This window comes from Podarcis erhardii, assembly GCF_964252035.2.
Source record: "Podarcis erhardii genome assembly, chromosome: 1".
NCBI classification, from domain to species: Eukaryota; Metazoa; Chordata; class Lepidosauria; order Squamata; family Lacertidae; genus Podarcis; species Podarcis erhardii.
Window position 1 is genome coordinate 75321512 of NC_138497.1, and position 19188 is coordinate 75340699.

Consider the following 19188-nt stretch of genomic DNA (forward strand, 5'->3'; position numbering starts at 1 on the left):
ACATGTCCTCTTCACATCCCAATCTAAGCTACCCCTTGGGGAAGTAGGAAGTTGAGAAACAGTATGCCAGATTTCATTTTAAAAAGGAAGAATGGGAGGCTGTTTTTATTAAGGGATAATTTGCCCTAGGGGAAGACTATTAAGGACTACAAAATCCTCCTATTTCATTTCTTCAGTGCCATCTGGAACTGGCTAGTGGATAAAAACACTGATAATAGAATTTCCTCCCACTGTGCACAGCCTGCAGAAGGGCTCAGATGACACCAATGCTAATAAAAGTGAGTGATCATTTGATACAGAGGAATGAGTGAGTGTCATTCAAATTATTCCCATATAGCGTGGCTGTGTGGTGCTGGTGTTAAGCTCTTTCTCGTGCAGTCACAGGAACCCCACACTCCTTGTGGTGGGATGAGAGAAATCAGTATCATCTCAGTGAAACAACATAATCAAGTTTGCCTCCACGTCATGCTATGGTGAGGTTTAAGGGTTGTGTGTGTGTGTGAGAGAGAGAGAGAGATAGAGAGATAGAGAGAGAGAGAGATGAAGACAACAAGTGCAGGCAGGCAGAAGAAGAAAAATAAGGATGAGCAGAAAAGGGGAGCAAAAACTACTAGTTACTCTCAGAAATAAAATCTTTACCACAGCTCTAAACACATAGTCTCAAAATCTATGTGATTGCGATTCCCTGGATGAATATTGCAAACTATCTTGTGAGAGAATGAAATTCTGGAATTTGGGGATAGATAACATCTGAGGCTACAGTGACCTAAACGTAGTAAGAGACATATAAACACAACTTAAAGTAATATTGTAAAAAAGTAGGCTACTGAAGAGGTCCAAAGTTTTCCAACTGTTATTCAACAGGATGTAACGAGCTTGTATATAAACAGGTTTCCGCAATCATCACAAAGCCCTTGATTATGCAAAGGTTGCAAGGGGGTGGGGAGAATCCACCATCTTGGCAGTCTCTTCCAAAAGATAAATGCTCTTGCAAGTTTAAAAAAACCCCCGTGTCCTTTATTTCAAGCTATTCATTGCTATAATCATTATAATGCTTACCTTGGCTTGATTTAATAACCCCCTGCATTGCCTACTTTTCTTTTCCTCCCTATGAGAGCATTTATTTATTGCCCCCACAGCCATTAATCTACTTTATGATAAGGTAACCAAATCAGCATCTTTTATTACATAACTTCTTCCTGGCTTTCCCTCGCCCTGTGTTTTCATTATCCCTTTTAAGTCTAGACATCAGAACAACTTGCAGATGCATAGTTTTCCATAGCCTCAAACTCCATAATAATGTTCCTAAAAACACTGTATTATTTGTGTAACCACAATGTTGTGGTTAGCCACAAAGACTAATATGGGGAGAAAACCCTTCTCCAAGTCTGAAATTTTATCTTCCATTACATAGGTATTTGTCTTATATAAGGCTATGTACAGAAAATCAAAGAAACTATGAGATGAACTGTCGTGGCCCCAAATGTACAATTTTAGGTTTTTCCCCCTATCCCAAATGGTTTTGCAGAAAAATGAATGTGTATACCCAACCCACAAGCAACAATGCTAATCCTTACCACTTTCTGGACTTTGGGGAAACACCTCAGAGGACTAGGTTTGACATGTGTTCTTTGTTGAAGTACTAACAGCTATTCAAGGATATAACCACAATATAGTCTGCATGATACTATAGGATTTTTTTCCTGTGTTTTTAGCAGTTCTAGTTTTTATTTTAGTTGTTGTGATGTGGGGTTTGTGATTTCAGCTCTCTTGACATAATATGCTGGAGACAGTTCTCTAGTAACACTTCTTTATTAAAAGCAACAAGACTGAGACTTGAGGAGGGGAGAGCTACATTTATAGGGACAGGGAACAAGCTAGAAGGGATACATTTTGGAGGGAACAATATCAGGCAATCACAGTCCTGCCTTTTGGAGGCAACCAATAAGACAGAGGATCCAAATACAGCAGCTTAAATGAACCAATAGTAGCTGTACCCTCTGGAACCAAAAGGCAGTTACTTTACCCTAATTCAATTACAGACAATAATAATACAGATATAAAATCCTTTGACTCAATACACAACACCCCTCCCCCCCTAGTGAGCACAGCAGACGTAATCTCTTAGGTACTGTGGGGTCCTACAACTTCTACTTGATCTCCTGACAACAGGTGTTGCCGGTTCTGGATTGGGTGTCACCAGTGGTAGGGGGGCTGCTATAGGGGTTTCGTCAGGAACAGATGGAGTCCCAGACATCTCAGTGTCCCCTACCTGTACCTCATCATCCTGAGGACTAGCAGACCCTGGTTCATTTGCTGAAGCCCCTGGTGATTGCACCTCTGGGCCATTTTCACTCTGGTCTTGCAGCTCTGCGTCGTTAGCCAGGGATGAATTATCAGACTCCTCCCTGCTGAGCGCCCGGCGCCTCAGCTGATCTATATGTCTCTTCCAAACTTGCCCATTTTCCAAGGTCACATAATAGGACACAGGTCCACTAGCCCGGGTGACCACACCAGCCACCCACCGCGAACCTCGTGAATAGTTCCTCACCCAGACCAGATCTTCAGGGGCGAAATACCTTGTTGTGTCAGTCTCAGCCTGGGGGTTTGCTCTTGAATTACGGTTTGGCATTTTATCCGGGTGGACATAATCTAACACCGTTACCAATCTTCTACCCAAGGGCAGCTCAGCTGGCGACTTGCCCGTCGCAGTACACGGCGTCGCATGCTGCAAAAATAACATTCGCGCGATGCGAGCTGACCAGTTACCCTCCATTAAGCGCGCAATGGATTCTTTGGCTGTTCTTACCATGCGCTCCGCCTGCCCATTGGAGGATGGGTGAAAGGGCGCGGATGTGACCCCTCTTATGAAGTTATCAGCCAAGAATGCCCTGAATTCTTGGGATACAAAAGCTGCCCCATTATCTGATACAATGGTCTCAGGTAACCCGTGGGTTGCAAACAGCTGCCTCAACACCTTGATTACGGCAGCTGATGCCATGCTAGGGACCATCGCCACTTCTAACCATTTGGAATATGCATCGACGATAACCAAAAAGACCTTCCCCTGGAATGGCCCAGCAAAATCTAACTGCAGCCGGCTCCAGGGAGATCTGGACTGCTCCCACCAGTGAACTGGTGCTCTGGCCACTTCTGGCCGCACCTCTTGGCATGCCTTGCATGTTCGTATCCATTGTTCTATGTTCTGGTCCATTCCAGGCCACCACACATAACATCGGGCTAGCGACTTCATCCTGACCATTCCCGGGTGTCCCATGTGAAGCGTCTCAAGAACCCTGTTTCTCAGTGGTGCTGGGATGATCACCCTATCTCCCCACAGGAGACAACCCTTATGCATGGATAACTCGTGCTGCCTTGTCGCATAAGGCCTGAATTTGTCTTCATGCGGACCACCTGGCCACCCCCTCCCCACCCAAGTGAGCACACGGGAGAGAACAGCATCTTTCTTCGTTTTCTCAGCAATATCAGTAGCCGTTACAGGAGCCCCCGGAAGTGTTTCCAGCATCATTATGTGCTCCGCTGGAGCAGGATCCTCGTTGCTCCCGCCAGGAAGGGGCAATTGACTCAGCGCATCAGCGTGGCACAACCGTTTTCCCGGCACATGGGTCAAGGTGTACTGGAACCCGTTCAGGAATATAGACCAATGCAACATTCTGGGGGAGAGAATTTGTGGCGTTTGTTTGTTTGGGTTGAACAACCCCAACAGTGGTTTGTGGTCCGTTTCAATGGAGAAATGGCGACCGTACACATAATCATGGAACTTTTTGATTCCTGCCACAATTGCAAGCGCCTCTTTATCAATTTGAGCATAGTTGCGCTCCGTGGGCGACAACGTACGGGAATAGAAAGAGATGGGCTTTTCCGACCCATCCGGTTCCCTATGACTCAGCACCGCCCCCAGGCCGTATTGAGAGGCATCACATGCCAGGACCAGCGGCTTCGATTCATCATAATGAGCAAGGACGCTCTTGCTACTCAGCATTCCTCGCAAGGAGTCAAAAGCCTTCTGCTGCTCCTGCCCCCATCGCCACACATTCTTTTTCTGCAACAGTCTATGTAATGGTTCAGCTACCGAAGCTTTCTGGGGTAAGAACGAATGATAAAAGTTAATAAGTCCCAGGAATGACTGCAACTCCGTCTTGTTCTGTGGTCGTGGTGCCTCGATGATGGCCTTAACCTTAGCATCTGTGGGGTGGATGCCTGATGCATCAATTTTAAACCCCAAGAATTCCACAGTTGGCACCCCAAAACTGCATTTTTCCTTTTTTAGTTGCAACCCCGCCTCCTTGAACTTGAGCAACACTGCACGGACACGCGCAACCAGTTCCTGTGGGTCTTTTCCAGCAATCAAAACGTCATCAAAAAATGGCAAGACCCCCGGCAGACCTCTTAACAGGCGCTCCATGAGCCCTTGAAAAATCCCTGGGGCCACACAAACTCCAAATTGTAATCTGTTAACTCTGAACGCCCCTTTATGTGCGACAATAGTCTGTGCTCCCACTGATTGTGGGGTTACTGGCAGCTGTTGGTAAGCTTGTGCCAGGTCAATTTTGGCGAACACCTTGCCCCCAGCCAGTTTAGCCAACAGATGTGATACGACTGGAATGGGGTATGAGTTTCCCCTGAGTGCCTTATTGATAGTACATTTGTAATCAGCACAGATCCTGACTTCCCCATTTGCTTTAAGGGGCGTGACGATTGGAGTCTCCCACTTAGCGGAGTCCACGGGTGAGAGAACTCCCTGCTTGACCAATTTATCCAGCTCTGCTTCAATCTTGGGTTGCAGTGCAAATGGCACTCGCCTTGGTTTGAGTCGGATTGGGGCCACCCCAGGGTTCAATTCGAAGTCAACTGGGGGCCCTTTATAACAACCCAGTTTTCCATTAAAGAGACCAGCAAATTCTTTGCATAATGCCTCGCTCATCTCAGGGCAGGTTTGGATTGAATTAAGCCCTGAAATACTCAGTCCCAGGGCGGGGAACCAGTCAGTGCCCAGGAGACTGGGGCGACTGCCCTTCGCAATCACCAGTTTCAGTACCGCCTGTTTGTCCCGGAACTGTACTCTCACGGCACACATTCCCATGACATGGATGTGGCCCGCTGAGTATGACTGCAAAGTTGCCGGGAAGGGCTCCAGAGGGGGCAACTTACCCCTGGGGAAGAATGTCCTCGCGGTCTGGTCCGACACGATAGTGAATCCAGATCCGGAGTCCACCTCCATGTCGCACAGCTGACCCTTAATCTTCACCTTGACGTGTGCCTTGCCTTGCGCTGGAAACTGCACGACCCTCCCGTTGATCTCCGTTACGTAGTGGCAGTCCTTTAGAACATGGTTTGCTGTGGGCGATCTGCGATGCTCCAGTCTAGGTGCTCCTGTCGCTCCCAACGCCGCCGATCTACAGACCCTGGCGATGTGACCTGTCTTTCCGCACGTCCGGCACATAGCATCCTGGAAACGACAACTCTTCCGCTCATGGTTTCCGCCACAACCAGGGCACCTGCCTCGGTGATCTTTGTGCACTGTGCAGGCCTGACGCACTGACTCGACCCCACGGACTGGGCTCTGGCTCGGAGTAGCCTCTAGCTCGTCCATGGCATGCGCAACTTCTATCTGTGGCTTAGGGGCCCTGCGACTGGCATCAAGCTCCTCTCTTTCATAATTCTCCGTGGCAGTGGCCTCCTTCAAGGCTGAAGCAAGGGTAACCTCTTCTTTAGCCACGATGCGTCTTCTGGCTTTCTTGCTGCTCAGACCACCGACAAACCGATCCAGGAGAGTCTCTTCCAGATCTTGGAAGTCGCAGTGCTGAGCGAGCTTCCACAGTTCAGCTAGAAATGCAGATACAGACTCCCCAGCACGCTGCTGCCTCTTATGAAACTCCATCCGCCGGGCCATCTTGGTCTCAGTAGGCGCTAAATGGCTTGTTAGGCAGGCAAGAATATCTTTGAGAGATGTCTCACTTAGCTTCGCTGGGGCAAGCAATGCCTTGGCCAGCTTGAAGGTCTCAGGCCCACAGTAGCTCAGGAATGTGGCCCTTCTTTTGCTGGCATCGGTGATCCCTTGAGCCACTGCGAAGAACTCAAAGCGTTCGACGTAGTCTTCCCACGTGTGGGGCTCTGATGGCTGGAAGGGCTCCAATACCCTTGGACTCTCCATTGTCCTGTGGGCAGGGTCGTCTTCTCAGCCGGCCAGTGAGTCTTGTTCTTAGCTACAATCCGGACTCTGAGGCAGGGCTGCGTTTAACCGCTCCTCAGCATTCTGGATCCCACCTTCGTCGCCAGTTGTTGTGACGTGGGGTTTGTGATTTCAGCTCTCTTTCATAATATGCTGGAGACAGTTCTCTAGTAACGCTTCTTTATTAAAAGCAACAAGACTAAAACCTGAGGAGGGGAGAGCTACATTTATAGGGACAGGGAACAAGCTAGAAGGGATACATTTTGGAGGGAACAATATCAGGCAATCACAGTCCTGCCTTTTGGAGGCAACCAATAAGACAGAGGATCCAAATACAGCAGCTTAAATGAACCAATAGTAGCTGTACCCTCTGGAACCAAAAGGCAGTTACTTTACCCTAATTCAATTTCAGACAGTAATAATACAGATATAAAATCCTTTGACTCAATACACAACATTAGTCACCCCGAGTCCTATCAGGGACAAAGGTGGGATATACTACTACTACAGTGGACGCTCGGGTTGCGAACGTGATCCGTGTGGGAAGTACGTTCACAATCCACAGTGCTGCGTCTGCGCACGCACGGGTTGCGATTCAGTGCTTCTGCACGTGTGCAATTTAGCACTTCTGCGCATGCACCGAAACCTGGAAGTAACCTGCTCCGGTACTTCTGGGTTCAGTGCAGTGCGCAACCCGAAATCGCACAACCCGAAGCATCTGTAACCCGAGGTATGACTGTACTACTACTACTACTACTGATGAATGATAATAGCAAACTTGCTATCTGAGTGATAACCCCCATAGAGTCATGTGCAAGGATGAAACACAGGAAACTGGGTTGTGCAGTCAGACCACTGTGGCCCACCCTGTACAGTATAGTCTACATTGACAGGCAACCCGTGCCAGTGTTTTAGACAGGAGTTTTTCCTCAGCCCTATCTGGAAGGCAGTATCAGTAGGCTTGCGGATACTTTAAGGTTTGTAGAAATAAATTTTGTAAAAATAATAATAATAATAATAAGGCACAAAAACCACTCTAAAGGGGTGATATCCTAGTGAGGACTGATTGTGGTCAGCAGGCACAGCATGCTGATTGGCTGTTGCTGGTGAGGGATATGGGAAACTGGAAACTGGGTTTGGGAAATGGAATGGAGTGCGCTGGGAAAGGGGCTGTCCAGCACCTTGAACAAAAGCACTCTGCACAGCGACATTTTGTTGCAGGTTCCACTTATCCACAATCTATTTCACAGCTATTCAATAGCTGCCAAACATGCCGCAGGAATCATAGAAGAGTTGGAAGGGACCCTGAGGATCATCTAGTCCAAACCCCCTGCAATGAAGGAATATGCAGCTGGTCCATACAGGGATTGAACCTGCAACCTTGGCGCTCTCAGCACCACGCTGTAACCAACTGGGAAAGAGGCCGGATCACCAACACTCTCAAAACTCTGAACATAGTATCCCCTATGTTATTCAGGTTAGAGCACTCAGCTTTCAGAGGGAACGTTGCCAACACTTGATCCCGAGGCAACACTTGTCTTTACCGAATCACAGGAATGTACAACTGAAACAAAGTCTATATTTAGAAACTCTCTTGTATTATCCAGCCCTTCTCGCCTGGGCCTCTTGTTTCCAGTCTTCCCCTATACTGAAACTTGGATTGGAAACTCTCAGGGCTGGGAGTTGTATTTTGTATGTCACGACAGTCTGTGGAAGCGCATAGGGAACAACTGTATACATACAACAGAAGTTCTGGAGCAGCTATGGACTAAAACATTAGCATGATCTCTGGCTCTTAAGCAGATGCAGTTGGTTCATCTGGCCTCCAGAGCTAGAGGGCTGCTCTCAGCAGGTAGGAAAAACGGGTGGGGCAAAACGTTTGTTGAAGCAGCAGCTTGAGATATTGTGTTGCTGCATAGTTCCTGACTATCCTGGACCTGTTAAAACATCTGCAAAAGAGGAGCTGCAAACACCCTTCCCCAACCTGGGGCCCTCAAAGCGTTTTAGACTATAAACCACACCAGCCACAGCCATCACAGCTGTCCAAAATATGTGGAAGGCACCACACTGGGGAAAGCTGCTACACAGAAGGCAGAACCATGCTCTGCCTCAAGTGAATGTGCCCTGTGCTGATGTAGTTGCAGTATTATGTTTTAGAGTGGAAAACCCAGGACCAGGGTGGTATCCAACAAAGCAGTTCCCCTCCCTTTCCTCTTCCTGCACCCTCTTCAAATCTGCTCTGCAGAGTTGGAGTAATCCCCAGAACCAATTCAGGGGGTGCATGGGCGACACACAGGGAGAGGAGGAGGGAAAGTTCTGCCTTGCAGCCCAAAATCGTTGCAATAAGCTAACTACCGTATTTTTCACTCTATAAGACGCACTTTTTCCCTTCCAAAAATTAAGGGGAAATGTGTGTGCGTCCTATGGAACGAATGCAGGCTCCTTGGCTTCAGCAATAGCAACGCGAAGCCTCCGAAATGCAGAGGGAGTGCTCCCTCCGCGTTGCTTTCGCTGAAACCTGGAGAGTGAGAGGGGTCAAGTTCCCACTGCGTTTTGGAGGCTTCAGGTTCCTTTTGCTGAAGCCGGGAGAGCAAGAGCAGGTCGAAAGGAACCCGAAGCCTCCAGAGCGCAGCGTGAACTCCCGCCGTGCTCCGGAGGCTTTGGGTTGCCTTCACTGAAGCCTGGAGAGCGAGAGGGGTCAGTGCGCACCGACCCCTCTCGCTCTCCAGGCTTCCAAGGTAGCCACCTGAAACCTCCAGAGTGCAGTGGGAACTCCCGCTGCGCTCCGGAGGCTTCGGGTTGCTTCACTGAAGGCGACTGAACGCATCTTGAACGCACCAGCGAAGGGGCGCTGCGCAGAGAGGGGGAGAATTTTTTTTCTTGTTCTCCTCCTCTAAAACAAGGTGCGTCCTGTGGTCGGGTGCATCCTATAGAGCGAAAAATACGGTACTTTGTTGGATACCACCCCAAATTCCTAACCTAGCTTCACTGTAAAGTTTTGGGAGTAATCACCAGCTCCCTGTGCCAAATTAGATGTTAAAAAGAGGGTCTGGTCTTATTTTCCTTGCAATGCATCAAATGTAAACTACGTGGAGGTCAACACGCCACACATTTCCTCACATCACTGTCTGAGGGGAGGAAGGGAGAGGTCTAGCATGCTTTCACACCTAGGGGCTGGTACGTGAAGAAAAACAAGTAAAGGAATACAAAACAGCCCGGTCATTTATAAATATATTCTTGGGCACCCAGCCTAACCTACCCTCTACAAGGGATTTTGTGAGGAGAAACTACGTCACTTTGCAAACTCAACAGGCTTTGGCCTAGGACACTCATGCCACATTAAAAATGTTGGCCTTTAAGGTACCAGGAGATTCTTTGTCGTGCTGGAAACTTACCGGTTCTGCATAAATATATATTATGAATCCTCTTCATGAATCCCCTTACCTGATCCTTATGAACGAAGCCCCAGATTCCAGCAGCCACTTCACAAGCAAACAAAATTACGAGGCATGTGAAAAACTGTGAAGAAAACAGATCAGATAAGAAAAGGAAGTAGTGCTCTTGAGTAACAGAAAATGACTTTGGTAGGAGTGTGCAAGTCCGTTTAAGGGGGTGTCAAGAGTATGAGATTAAAAAGGGTCAATAGTGAACTTCATGAATGGAGAGCCATCACTATCTCACCAGGACAATAGTGGCCTCTTTGAGAAACCACAAATCAATGTGTATTCCACATCCCCACACAGTTCAATTCAAAGGGAATGCATTCTGCTTCTGAGCCTTCCATTTAAGGCTGCTGTCTCATTGTAAACAGTGGCTCAGTTGGCAAGCAATGCTAAATCATGGTTTTGTGCATGGGTAGGCTCTGCAGATGTTATAGACTACAACTCTCATCAGCCCAAACCAGCATGGCCAATGGCTAGGGATGATGGGAACTGTAGTCCACAGCATTTGGAGTGAAGCATCAGATTTATGCACTCCCAACTCCTCCACCTGCAGAGTTTAGTTCTGTTTTTAAAGGATCTCAGCTTACTGCTATGTACAAACCAGAAATCCTGTTTTTTGTTTTGTTTTTATAAAGCTCCGGCTAGCTTAATAAGGCAGCTTTATAACTCATGGTTTGAAATTGAATTATGACACTGACTAGAGTCTGTTTTGCAGCAAGATATTTGGTTCATATGTCACATGAAGCAGAGAGTCTTTAAACGCAGAACAGAACTTGGCAGAAGTTCTCTTCTTGGCCATGCAAAGTGGAAGAAAGCGGTGAGGGAGCACAATGTGCTAACACAGCCAGTGCCTAGAAAGACCAGGATAAGTAGGATATGCACAAAACATTGTGCACTAGCATCACAATGCCAGAAGACAATTGCAAACACTCTGGTGTAGCTGAGAAGCCTTGAAAAAAAGCCTCCTGTAGCAATATCTCAGCCATTCATGCTCATCATCTTAAAAATGCTGGAACAATGTTATACAGTAGTATATTTTGGAAAGCTGCAGCAAAATCCCACTACTTTTCAGAAAGTCCTCAGACATTTGTCTACAATGCTCAAGGGACAGTTACGAGCAATTGCTACTGAGCACTTCAAGTGCCAGTGGACGTTTTATATACAGAACAGGAGAAATTACAGTGCTTCCCAGAGGACTTGCAATAGCCTGGCAGAGCGCAAATAACAGAGAAGCCAGGGAGTGACAGCTTCATAAGCAACAGTGGGGCAGCAGAGTACATGGGACTGTCCAGTGAAATCTCCAAACTGTGATACTCTCACAAGTCTCCAATCAATTTACAAATGTAGACCACATGTAAAGGGGTGAGCTTGAGCATTCCCAGGGCAAGATAGGGGTGTTTATGCAATGAATTATAGCAACACAAAAAGGAGGGTACGTATGCACTCCATCATGGGCAAGAAAGAACATGCAACCTTAAAAAAGGAAAGAGGCTCCCAAGAGGCAATGATTGTCACCAACTTGGATGGCTTTTCAAGAGGATTAGACAAATACGTGCAGGATAAAACTATCAATGGCTACTAGCTATGATGGCTACGTTCTGCTCCCACTGTTGGAGACATTATGCTCACTGGAAACCACAGGAGGGGAAGTGGAGTTGTGCTCAGGTCCTGCTTGTAGGCTTCCCACAGGCAGCTGACTGACCACTGGAATAGACGGGCCACTGACTTGAACCAGAAGGCTCTTCTTACATTCTTTTTTCCAAAAGAGCACTACTATAAAACAGGGAGGGTGGTAGCCTTGCGACTTTGTGTTTTTAATGCCAGACATGGTGACGCAGCCAATTAAGTTCCAAGTTTAGGGGTTATTTCCCCTAAAACTGCATTCTGCACATTTCAGGCAGCTTTTCTGTTTTAAATTATTAATTGTGGATCTATATTCTTGGGGCTTGTTCTCCTTGCTATTTGCAAGAGTTCAGCCTTTGTTTTGATTTTGGTCTTCCCTTGGCAGACATTTACTTTCACACAGCACTGACATAATTTAAAAGCAGGGCCAGGCAACCAGCAGCTCTCAGGCCTTGTTTCAAAAGGCCTGTGTGAGCAATCCACCCAGGGCTCTGGCAAGAGTGATCTGTCCCACCCTTGGCAGCCTGCTGGGTAGAGAGGATAGGAGGCAGGCAGTGGGGATGGAGGCAGACAGAGAGAGAACATGAATCTCAGAGCACTTTATGAACCAGGCAAATACTACTGTCTCATTTTGTACCGGGACATACTGCTGTTCTCTAGGAGGACAAGGCAATCTTACACAAATAATAATTTAATATTTGGGTAATTTAGATATCTAGAGATAGAATAACTAAACCACGCATGCTTGGCTTCCCCTTTGTCACTGAGGAACATAGTGGCAATATGCTGAGCACCCTTGGGATTTAGATGGTACCACAGAAGTCTTTCACAGACATAAATTGGGATCAAATAAATTGCAGGAGGATTCTGCAGTTTCCCCATTTCTTCTGGACAAAAGCTGCCAGCTAAAAAGGACCAAAAGTGCGCTTAAACCACAGACATACTTGTTCCCTTAATGGACACCAACACTTTCTACTGTTGGGTTTTCATCAAGGTATTAAGGGAAAAGGTAAGGAAGTAAAAATGGTATCTTACTGTTCCAAGAAGGCACTGTGACTCCTGAATGGCACCATAGCAGCCCAGGAAACCCACAAACATCATCACTGCTCCAACAGCAATCAGGATGTAGATTCCTGCCAGGGAAGACAAAAGGAAGGCACAGGCATCAACGAAGGAAGTCTGATCAGAAACAGCTTGTGGTGAGGGATGTGCATTTGTTTAATCCAAAACACCACTACTCTGCTCACACCAGCAGGGGAGGAAGGGGGGCAGGCAAAGCCAGCCTGGAGCTGTAGTAGCAATTGAACCCACACCCATCAAGTGGCAGCAGTGGGGCTAGCTCAGGACCCATTGGGTCAGTTCTTCCCTTGCCCCAGAACATCCCGTTTCGTGGCTTTCCTTGGGCTACTGCCAGCAAAAAGCCTGTCAGTGGGTGAAACAGGAAGCTTTGCAATAGCAGAGTGAAGATAGTGCCTGTGGGCAGAGGCCAGAACAGATAGTTTGGATGGGGCCAAGAAAGATGGTGGCATGGGTACCTTTATTTTTGTTAACATGCCACTTTTGGATCTGTGCTTGTAGATTAAAAAGCATTTCATGTATTATTGGTCAAACTTCTGAATTCTTTTAGTAGTTGTATCCTCTTTCTTGATTTCTGGTGGTTTCCTCTTCAACGAAGCTTGTGGTTGATACTGAACAAGAGGGCAAGTCACATTATTTATGCCCGTGTTTTGTTACCAAAAGAGCCTTTCATCACTTTCTATAATGTTCACCTTCTCATTTCACTGCTGCCATTTTCTCTCCCATTTTCTGTTTTTCTTTTCTGAACCCATATGAAGGGCGCTTCTAAGTTCATTCTGCTTAGATGTGATCAGGAATCCTGAACAATCAGGGACCCAACCATGGGGAGGATTCTAATCATTATCACCTGAACTTACCTGAAAGACCCCTTTCGTACCTTTGCAATGAATGCCTAAATCTAGCTTCTCAGTTCAATATAAGCACCAGAAAGAGGGCTGAACTAGCCAGGCCAGCACCAGCCCACAATAATTCAGGGCGCACCACAGAACATGCCCCAGAATCCTCTTAGACATTTGTTGTTGTTTAGTCGTTTAGTCGTGTCCGACTCTTCGTGACCCCATGGACCAGAGCACGCCAGGCACTCCTAGAAGCCTCAAATAAACTTGTTGGCAGTTGAGCCACCATAAAAGGGTTCCGCTGTAGCAGAAAGTTTTGAACATCACCGTTCAAGAGAATCAGGATGAAGCCAGCATGTTATGAGAGATAAAAATGAAACTGTATGATCAACAATAATGTTCCTATTTATAAATTTCCATGCTACTAACTGGTAACTTAATCAAAAGTCATGGCTGGTTTGCTAGGGAAAGAATGGGGTGTGGGGGGGTTATACTTATTCCTGAAAGCAACAGTGCAGCATCAAAGAGTCCTATAGTAATATATAGGGAAGTTCTAAAAGGAAATGTCAAGAACTCCCAGCACCTTGTTAACTGCTGACAATGAAACACCCTAAATCTAACTGTGCCTACAGAATGCCAGCCATGAAGAAAGCCAGCTTGTTACAGAAACTGTCCTAAACCGACAACCTGCCAAGCACTTGACACAGATGGTGGAGAGGTGGGAGGCGAACTGCTTGCTACTGTAAAACACAGAGTGGGGTGGGGGTGGGGGTGGGGCAGAACTTTACAGTCATATAAACCTGAAGGCTTGTTATAAAACAGAAGATGTCTTTCCATCCCATTTGTTGTGAAGTAACATTCTTCAGAGGGAAAGGAGCTCTGCTTTTAATCTAGAATGGGTTCAAGATGAGAAACGGCAGCCAGCCAATACTAGAGAGGTCTTATGTGGGCCAGGAGGCATCGATCTAATAGGAATGGCATAAACACACTGTCAGGTAGATCGGCAGGAGGCCAGAGGAGAGACAAGGAACCCCCAGAAAGACCTTACACAAAAGCTTTTGCAAGCTGCACAATTACTATTTTGGGGGTGTGCTGCTGAAGATTTGTTTTTTTATTAAAAAAGGAGAGAGAAATGCAAAAACAAAGACAGAAGGTCATCTGTTAGTACTAATATGTGAAAAGGTTTAATCTCTCCTGTATCAGATCATGAAGAAACAAGTAGATTAAGTAGCCGCTTTCCCCCAAGAAAATTATCACCTCCAGGCAGAAAAACGCCTTTCTAGATAATGCAAATATCTGCAATGAGCACAGAACCAGGCACTGGTGCTATCATTACCAAGCTGCATTATGTAAGGTAGCTCTTTATGGCATTCTGTAAAAAACACTATCCAGGTGTTTCTAGTAAAAGCCTTCCCTAGCCCTTCTTGAAAACACTAGGCCCTGAACCTGCAACCTTAAGGATGCAAAGCCTACACTCCTAATACGGAGATGTGGTTTCCTGCTCTTGCCTTACTGAGAGGAGGAGACCTACAGAAAAATCTTCCCTCTCCCCTAGCTGTGCCCTGGCCCTGTGAATTAAGAACTTTCTAGAGATGCTTTTGGTTTGTAGAACTGTTATTCTTGCACTCCAGTCCCAAAACGCGTTTTCTTGAAAAGCAAGTGCCACCCATTTCAACGAGACCTGCCCTCAAGCAGCCACGTTTAGGACTTCAGCATGGAGAAAGATGAGCTATTACAACCCCAGCAAGGAAACAGCTGAAAGCCAGTGGCTTTCCAATGCCAGGATGTCTGCATTACTAACATTTGTTTTGTGAATCACTGTTAATTACATAATTATCACTGTTTATGCATTTCATTTTCCCGACCTCATTGTTCACACTCTTTATCCTCCCCCCACAAACCATGTGTATATATGCGGTTGCTAACATGTCTTCCTGTTCATCATTCATTTATCCCACACTTTTGTGCATTTCTCTGTGATTTTCTTAACCACAATTCATTGTGTATATATATATATATATATAGAGAGAGAGAGAGAGAGAGAGTGCATTTGTTGTGCTAGGGCAACAGGGAACTTTAATTGTGCAAACCTAAAGTTAACAGCATGTACCTAAATCCATCCCACAAAATAGTGACAGTCTGGAGGCACCACAAGTCTTAAAGGTTCAACAAGACTCTTGTTTGCACACTGGAAAGGCATCGGTACGCAGCTCCTCCAGACCACCTCAAATTTCTTTGGCATAATTCACAGAAGAAAATAATTCAGGCAGTTAGACTCGAGGAGTTTTCCAATACTCAGTGACTTCATCCTCCTGTTTCTTGACAGGCACCCAAGAGAGTGGAAGCTGTTCCATCGTAAGCAGTGGGATGGAGAGTGGGAAAGAAGTGTGATAATGGAACTGAAGTCAGAAAGCAATAAAATGATTGAGAAGCCTTTGGGAGAAAAGCCAGATTCATTCTAAGACACAGACAGACAGCCTTTATTGAGTTTCTCTTTGTCCCGGAGAGCCAGAGCCAAATAGACAACTGGAGGCAAATAAGAGTGGGACTATTCTATGCAGTTTTAAAATGAAAACAACAACAAACCTCCCAAGCAGACAGACAATGACCCCTTGTATCCAACTAAACTGAATTCAGCAAAGTAGAAACTCCTTTTAAGAAAATGTAGCAGTGTAGATTTAAAGACATGAGATAAGCCACTTGCATCTTCAGCATCTGAGCCTGTGGGGAACATCTCTCTCACCCTGAGACTAACCTCTTTATATTGGACACTCTACAGTCAAGAAGTTGTTTTCTCTGCAGAGTAAGTGCTGAGAGTTCACTCTATGTGTGGAGAGTTCTGGAGAGTTGGGTTGGTCAGCACTGTGTTTCCTTTTTCAGAGAAGAGTAAAACAAAAGACCTCTTCTTGACCCTTCAGTAACTGGGGTGTCTTCCAAATCTCTCTTGGAGCCACCCAATCATTTGAATGCAGACAAATGCTGTTCCATTGAGACACATTTCCTTTATGACCAAGCCTTCATTAGAGTCATACTTGTCTCTGTCAAAAATTGCTTGGCACCCCCCCCCAAAAAAAAACACCCCTGTGTTGTACAACCATTTATTGAAGAGCTACACTTCTGGTGACAGGTGAAACTGCATCTGCCATCAGGATTAGTTCGCACAACTGAGTTTTTAGGATCAGAGCCAAAACTTAGGGTGTGAAGACAGATCCATCTCCTCAGTCTTCAGCCCAGAAAACAGGCAATAAATGCATCCATAGAAACTCTTGGAATACTGGAATCATCTGGCTATATCCCTTCCTGCTCACACCTGCCAATTTCACTACCTGTTGTTGTCAAACAGGCAAGAGAAGGAACAAGGCAAAGTTTAGGAAGAGCACTCTCTTTATTTCCTGACCACATTCTTACTCTTTCCATGTTTTACAGCCAACATAATCAAAGAAAGGGAACATATAATGATTTCTGAGAGGGATAGTGTGGCTAGAGCCCAAGTTTGATTTCTTCTTAAACTGTGGAGCCTGGGAACTTAAGAAGAATGGGATAGGAAAATATGTAGTAGCAAGATTGTTGTTGGGACCATCTTGGCCATCTCTTAGTGCAGACCCAGGCCACAGATCCTGAGCTTCCATAGCTGCCACTCATCATGAGCCACCATTGACAGGATTGGCAGCAACAGCAGCAGATATGTTCTATGCTTGTGATAATATTTTATTCTCGTTAATTGTGCTGTTTTAAATATGCATTTTATATTTGATCTGCTTTAGTAATGTTTCCTTTCAGGTTTTTCTTAGAAAACTTTGCTGCGTTAAATGTGCATTCTGTGGTTGACCTGCTTTGTAATATTCTGTTTTGAAATCCTTAAGATAATATTTTAGTTTCCTGTTAACTATGTTCCTTTGAATGGATATACCTTGCATTTGACATTCTCTAGGAATGTTTTATTCTGGATTGTTTTATTTGATGTTTTAATGTGCTGTAAAGCACTGTTTGTTTCTTAAAAATTTAAAGTGATAAAGAAATGAAATGAATACTATGACTACCACTATTATAGGTTACGTGTTTTCCTTCACTTAACCAGGACATTTCCTCCAAGTAGTTTTTAATGTGTGGTATTAGTTTTTAATGTGTGATATTTTTAATGTGTGATATTTTGGTGTTTTTTTTGTTTCTATGGAAGCCGCCCAGAGTGGCTGGGGAAACCCAGCCAGATGGGCGGGGTACAAATAATGAATTATTATTATTATTATTATTATTATTATTACTACTACTACTACTACTACTACTACTAGAACCAGGGACTGTAATAAGTCTTTTACACAGAAACTCCCCATATAGTTGTAGTCATCCACACCCTGAATACCTCTACAGGTAATCCTACTCCAGCCTTCTCAAGTGATACAAGTAGGAGTAGGAGAAAAGTCTACTCCTTGCTTTCCCCTGCCTTCCTGAGAAGAACTTTTTACACTACATGGAGCCTATCTTGTACCGAAAGAATGCTATCTGGCAGGAAATCATTCCAGATGTTCTCTGGAGAATCTCACATCATGAGTACTCCTCCTCCAGTAACTCTCCCCACCCGCCATAGCTCCATGACAAAAAAAGACAAAACTCTGAAGCCAGACTTTCTGTACTTTAGGTAAAAGTTTACAATCCCCTTGATATTGTGGGATCACAATGTAATTCCAACAAACTGATTAGGAGATCTCTCTCTGTACACAAAGACACATGAGGGGAAAAAAATGGAAATAATAAATTTGGAGTGTATACTAAAAAAGCATCAGTGAAGAATTTATAGGATCCCTTCTATAGTCATGCATATATATATATATATATATATATATATATATATATATATATATAAATGTGTGAACCTTAAGTTCAAAAAAGTGACGGAAATTGCAAGATGGGCAGACATACTGAGGGAGGGCACATGTCCTTCAGCAGCTCAGCTGAGTGGGAGTAGTCAACAGCTCTCTTATTTTGGACTCTGTGCTATTTGCATACTCTTTCAGATTCATTTGCTGTGAAAGGGGAGAGAAGATGGGAAGTCCCTGCTGAGGAGGAGGTGGGAAGTCCCTGCTTCTACCTTTTTATGAGAAGAAGAACTTTGGTTATTTTGTGGTCATGAACAAGTTCCGCATATTGCTGCAGCTGCAATGGCAATGTCAAGCCCAGCCATGGGGAAGACCTCTCAGGGATCTGGTGTTCTCTGGCTACTAAGAGTCAGCCCTGGACAGTCCAAGCAGTCAGCTCTGGAGAAAAGCCTGAAATTCAAGTCTTCCTGAAACCAACCAACTGATTAGGAGAGCTACAATTTTAAAGAAAAATGAAAAAACAAAGTTGTTCTTCATATTTCACAGGTTTTGTCCAGAACTCCATGTTCAGCCCAGAGGAGCCAAGGGGGAAGAACGTTGCAAAACTGACAAATCAAAGGAAAAGTCTATTTAGAAATAATGTGTACAGGGCATAGGAAGGTCAAAGGAAGGTGGAAAAGGAGCATGCAATAAATCAATACTGGGAAGCTATTTAGTCCAACAACAGTTATGTTGTATCTATGTGCCTAAAACAGGGCCCTCTTGTCTAATCTGTCTGAGAGTGGTTTAACCATCAATCCCTCTCCCAAGGAACTCTGTAGCTCTGTGAGGGGAATAGGGGTTTCCTAACAATTCTCAGCACCCTTAACAAATCACAGTTCCCAGGATTCTTTGGAGGGGGGGGGGCGGTAGCCATGACTGGTTAAAATTGTATAATTCTACTTTAAATGTATGGTACATATTCATTTTCTTTTACTTTCTTGCATGCCCTCTAGCTGTTCTAACCAACCCATAAAGATATTAAGTCGATTCTGGGGCAAACCTACCACCCACCACTGATTTTTAAATTTGTCATGGTCCCCCACAAAACTATGGATTGAATTTGTTTTCTTCTGTAACATGGGAGCCAAGAACACCTGTATCTCTAGCTTTCTGGTGATGGAGAAGCAGGCAGTTGGAACCTAGCTTTTCTTGGCCTTTTC

The 19188-nt window shown here is 45.3% G+C and overlaps 1 protein-coding gene across 1 annotated transcript in view; it reads right to left on the bottom strand.

Annotated features, from left to right (window-relative positions):
- CD81 (CD81 molecule) overlaps positions 1-19188 on the bottom strand; it is a 60678-nt gene that overhangs the window by 9707 nt on the left and 31783 nt on the right. The window contains exons 3-4 of the mRNA XM_081842269.1: positions 12295-12392; positions 9638-9712 (exon numbers count right to left, since the gene is read on the bottom strand). Of these exons, the coding sequence (XP_081698395.1) occupies positions 9638-9712; positions 12295-12392 (173 nt within the window). The remainder of the gene's footprint in view (positions 1-9637; positions 9713-12294; positions 12393-19188) is intronic.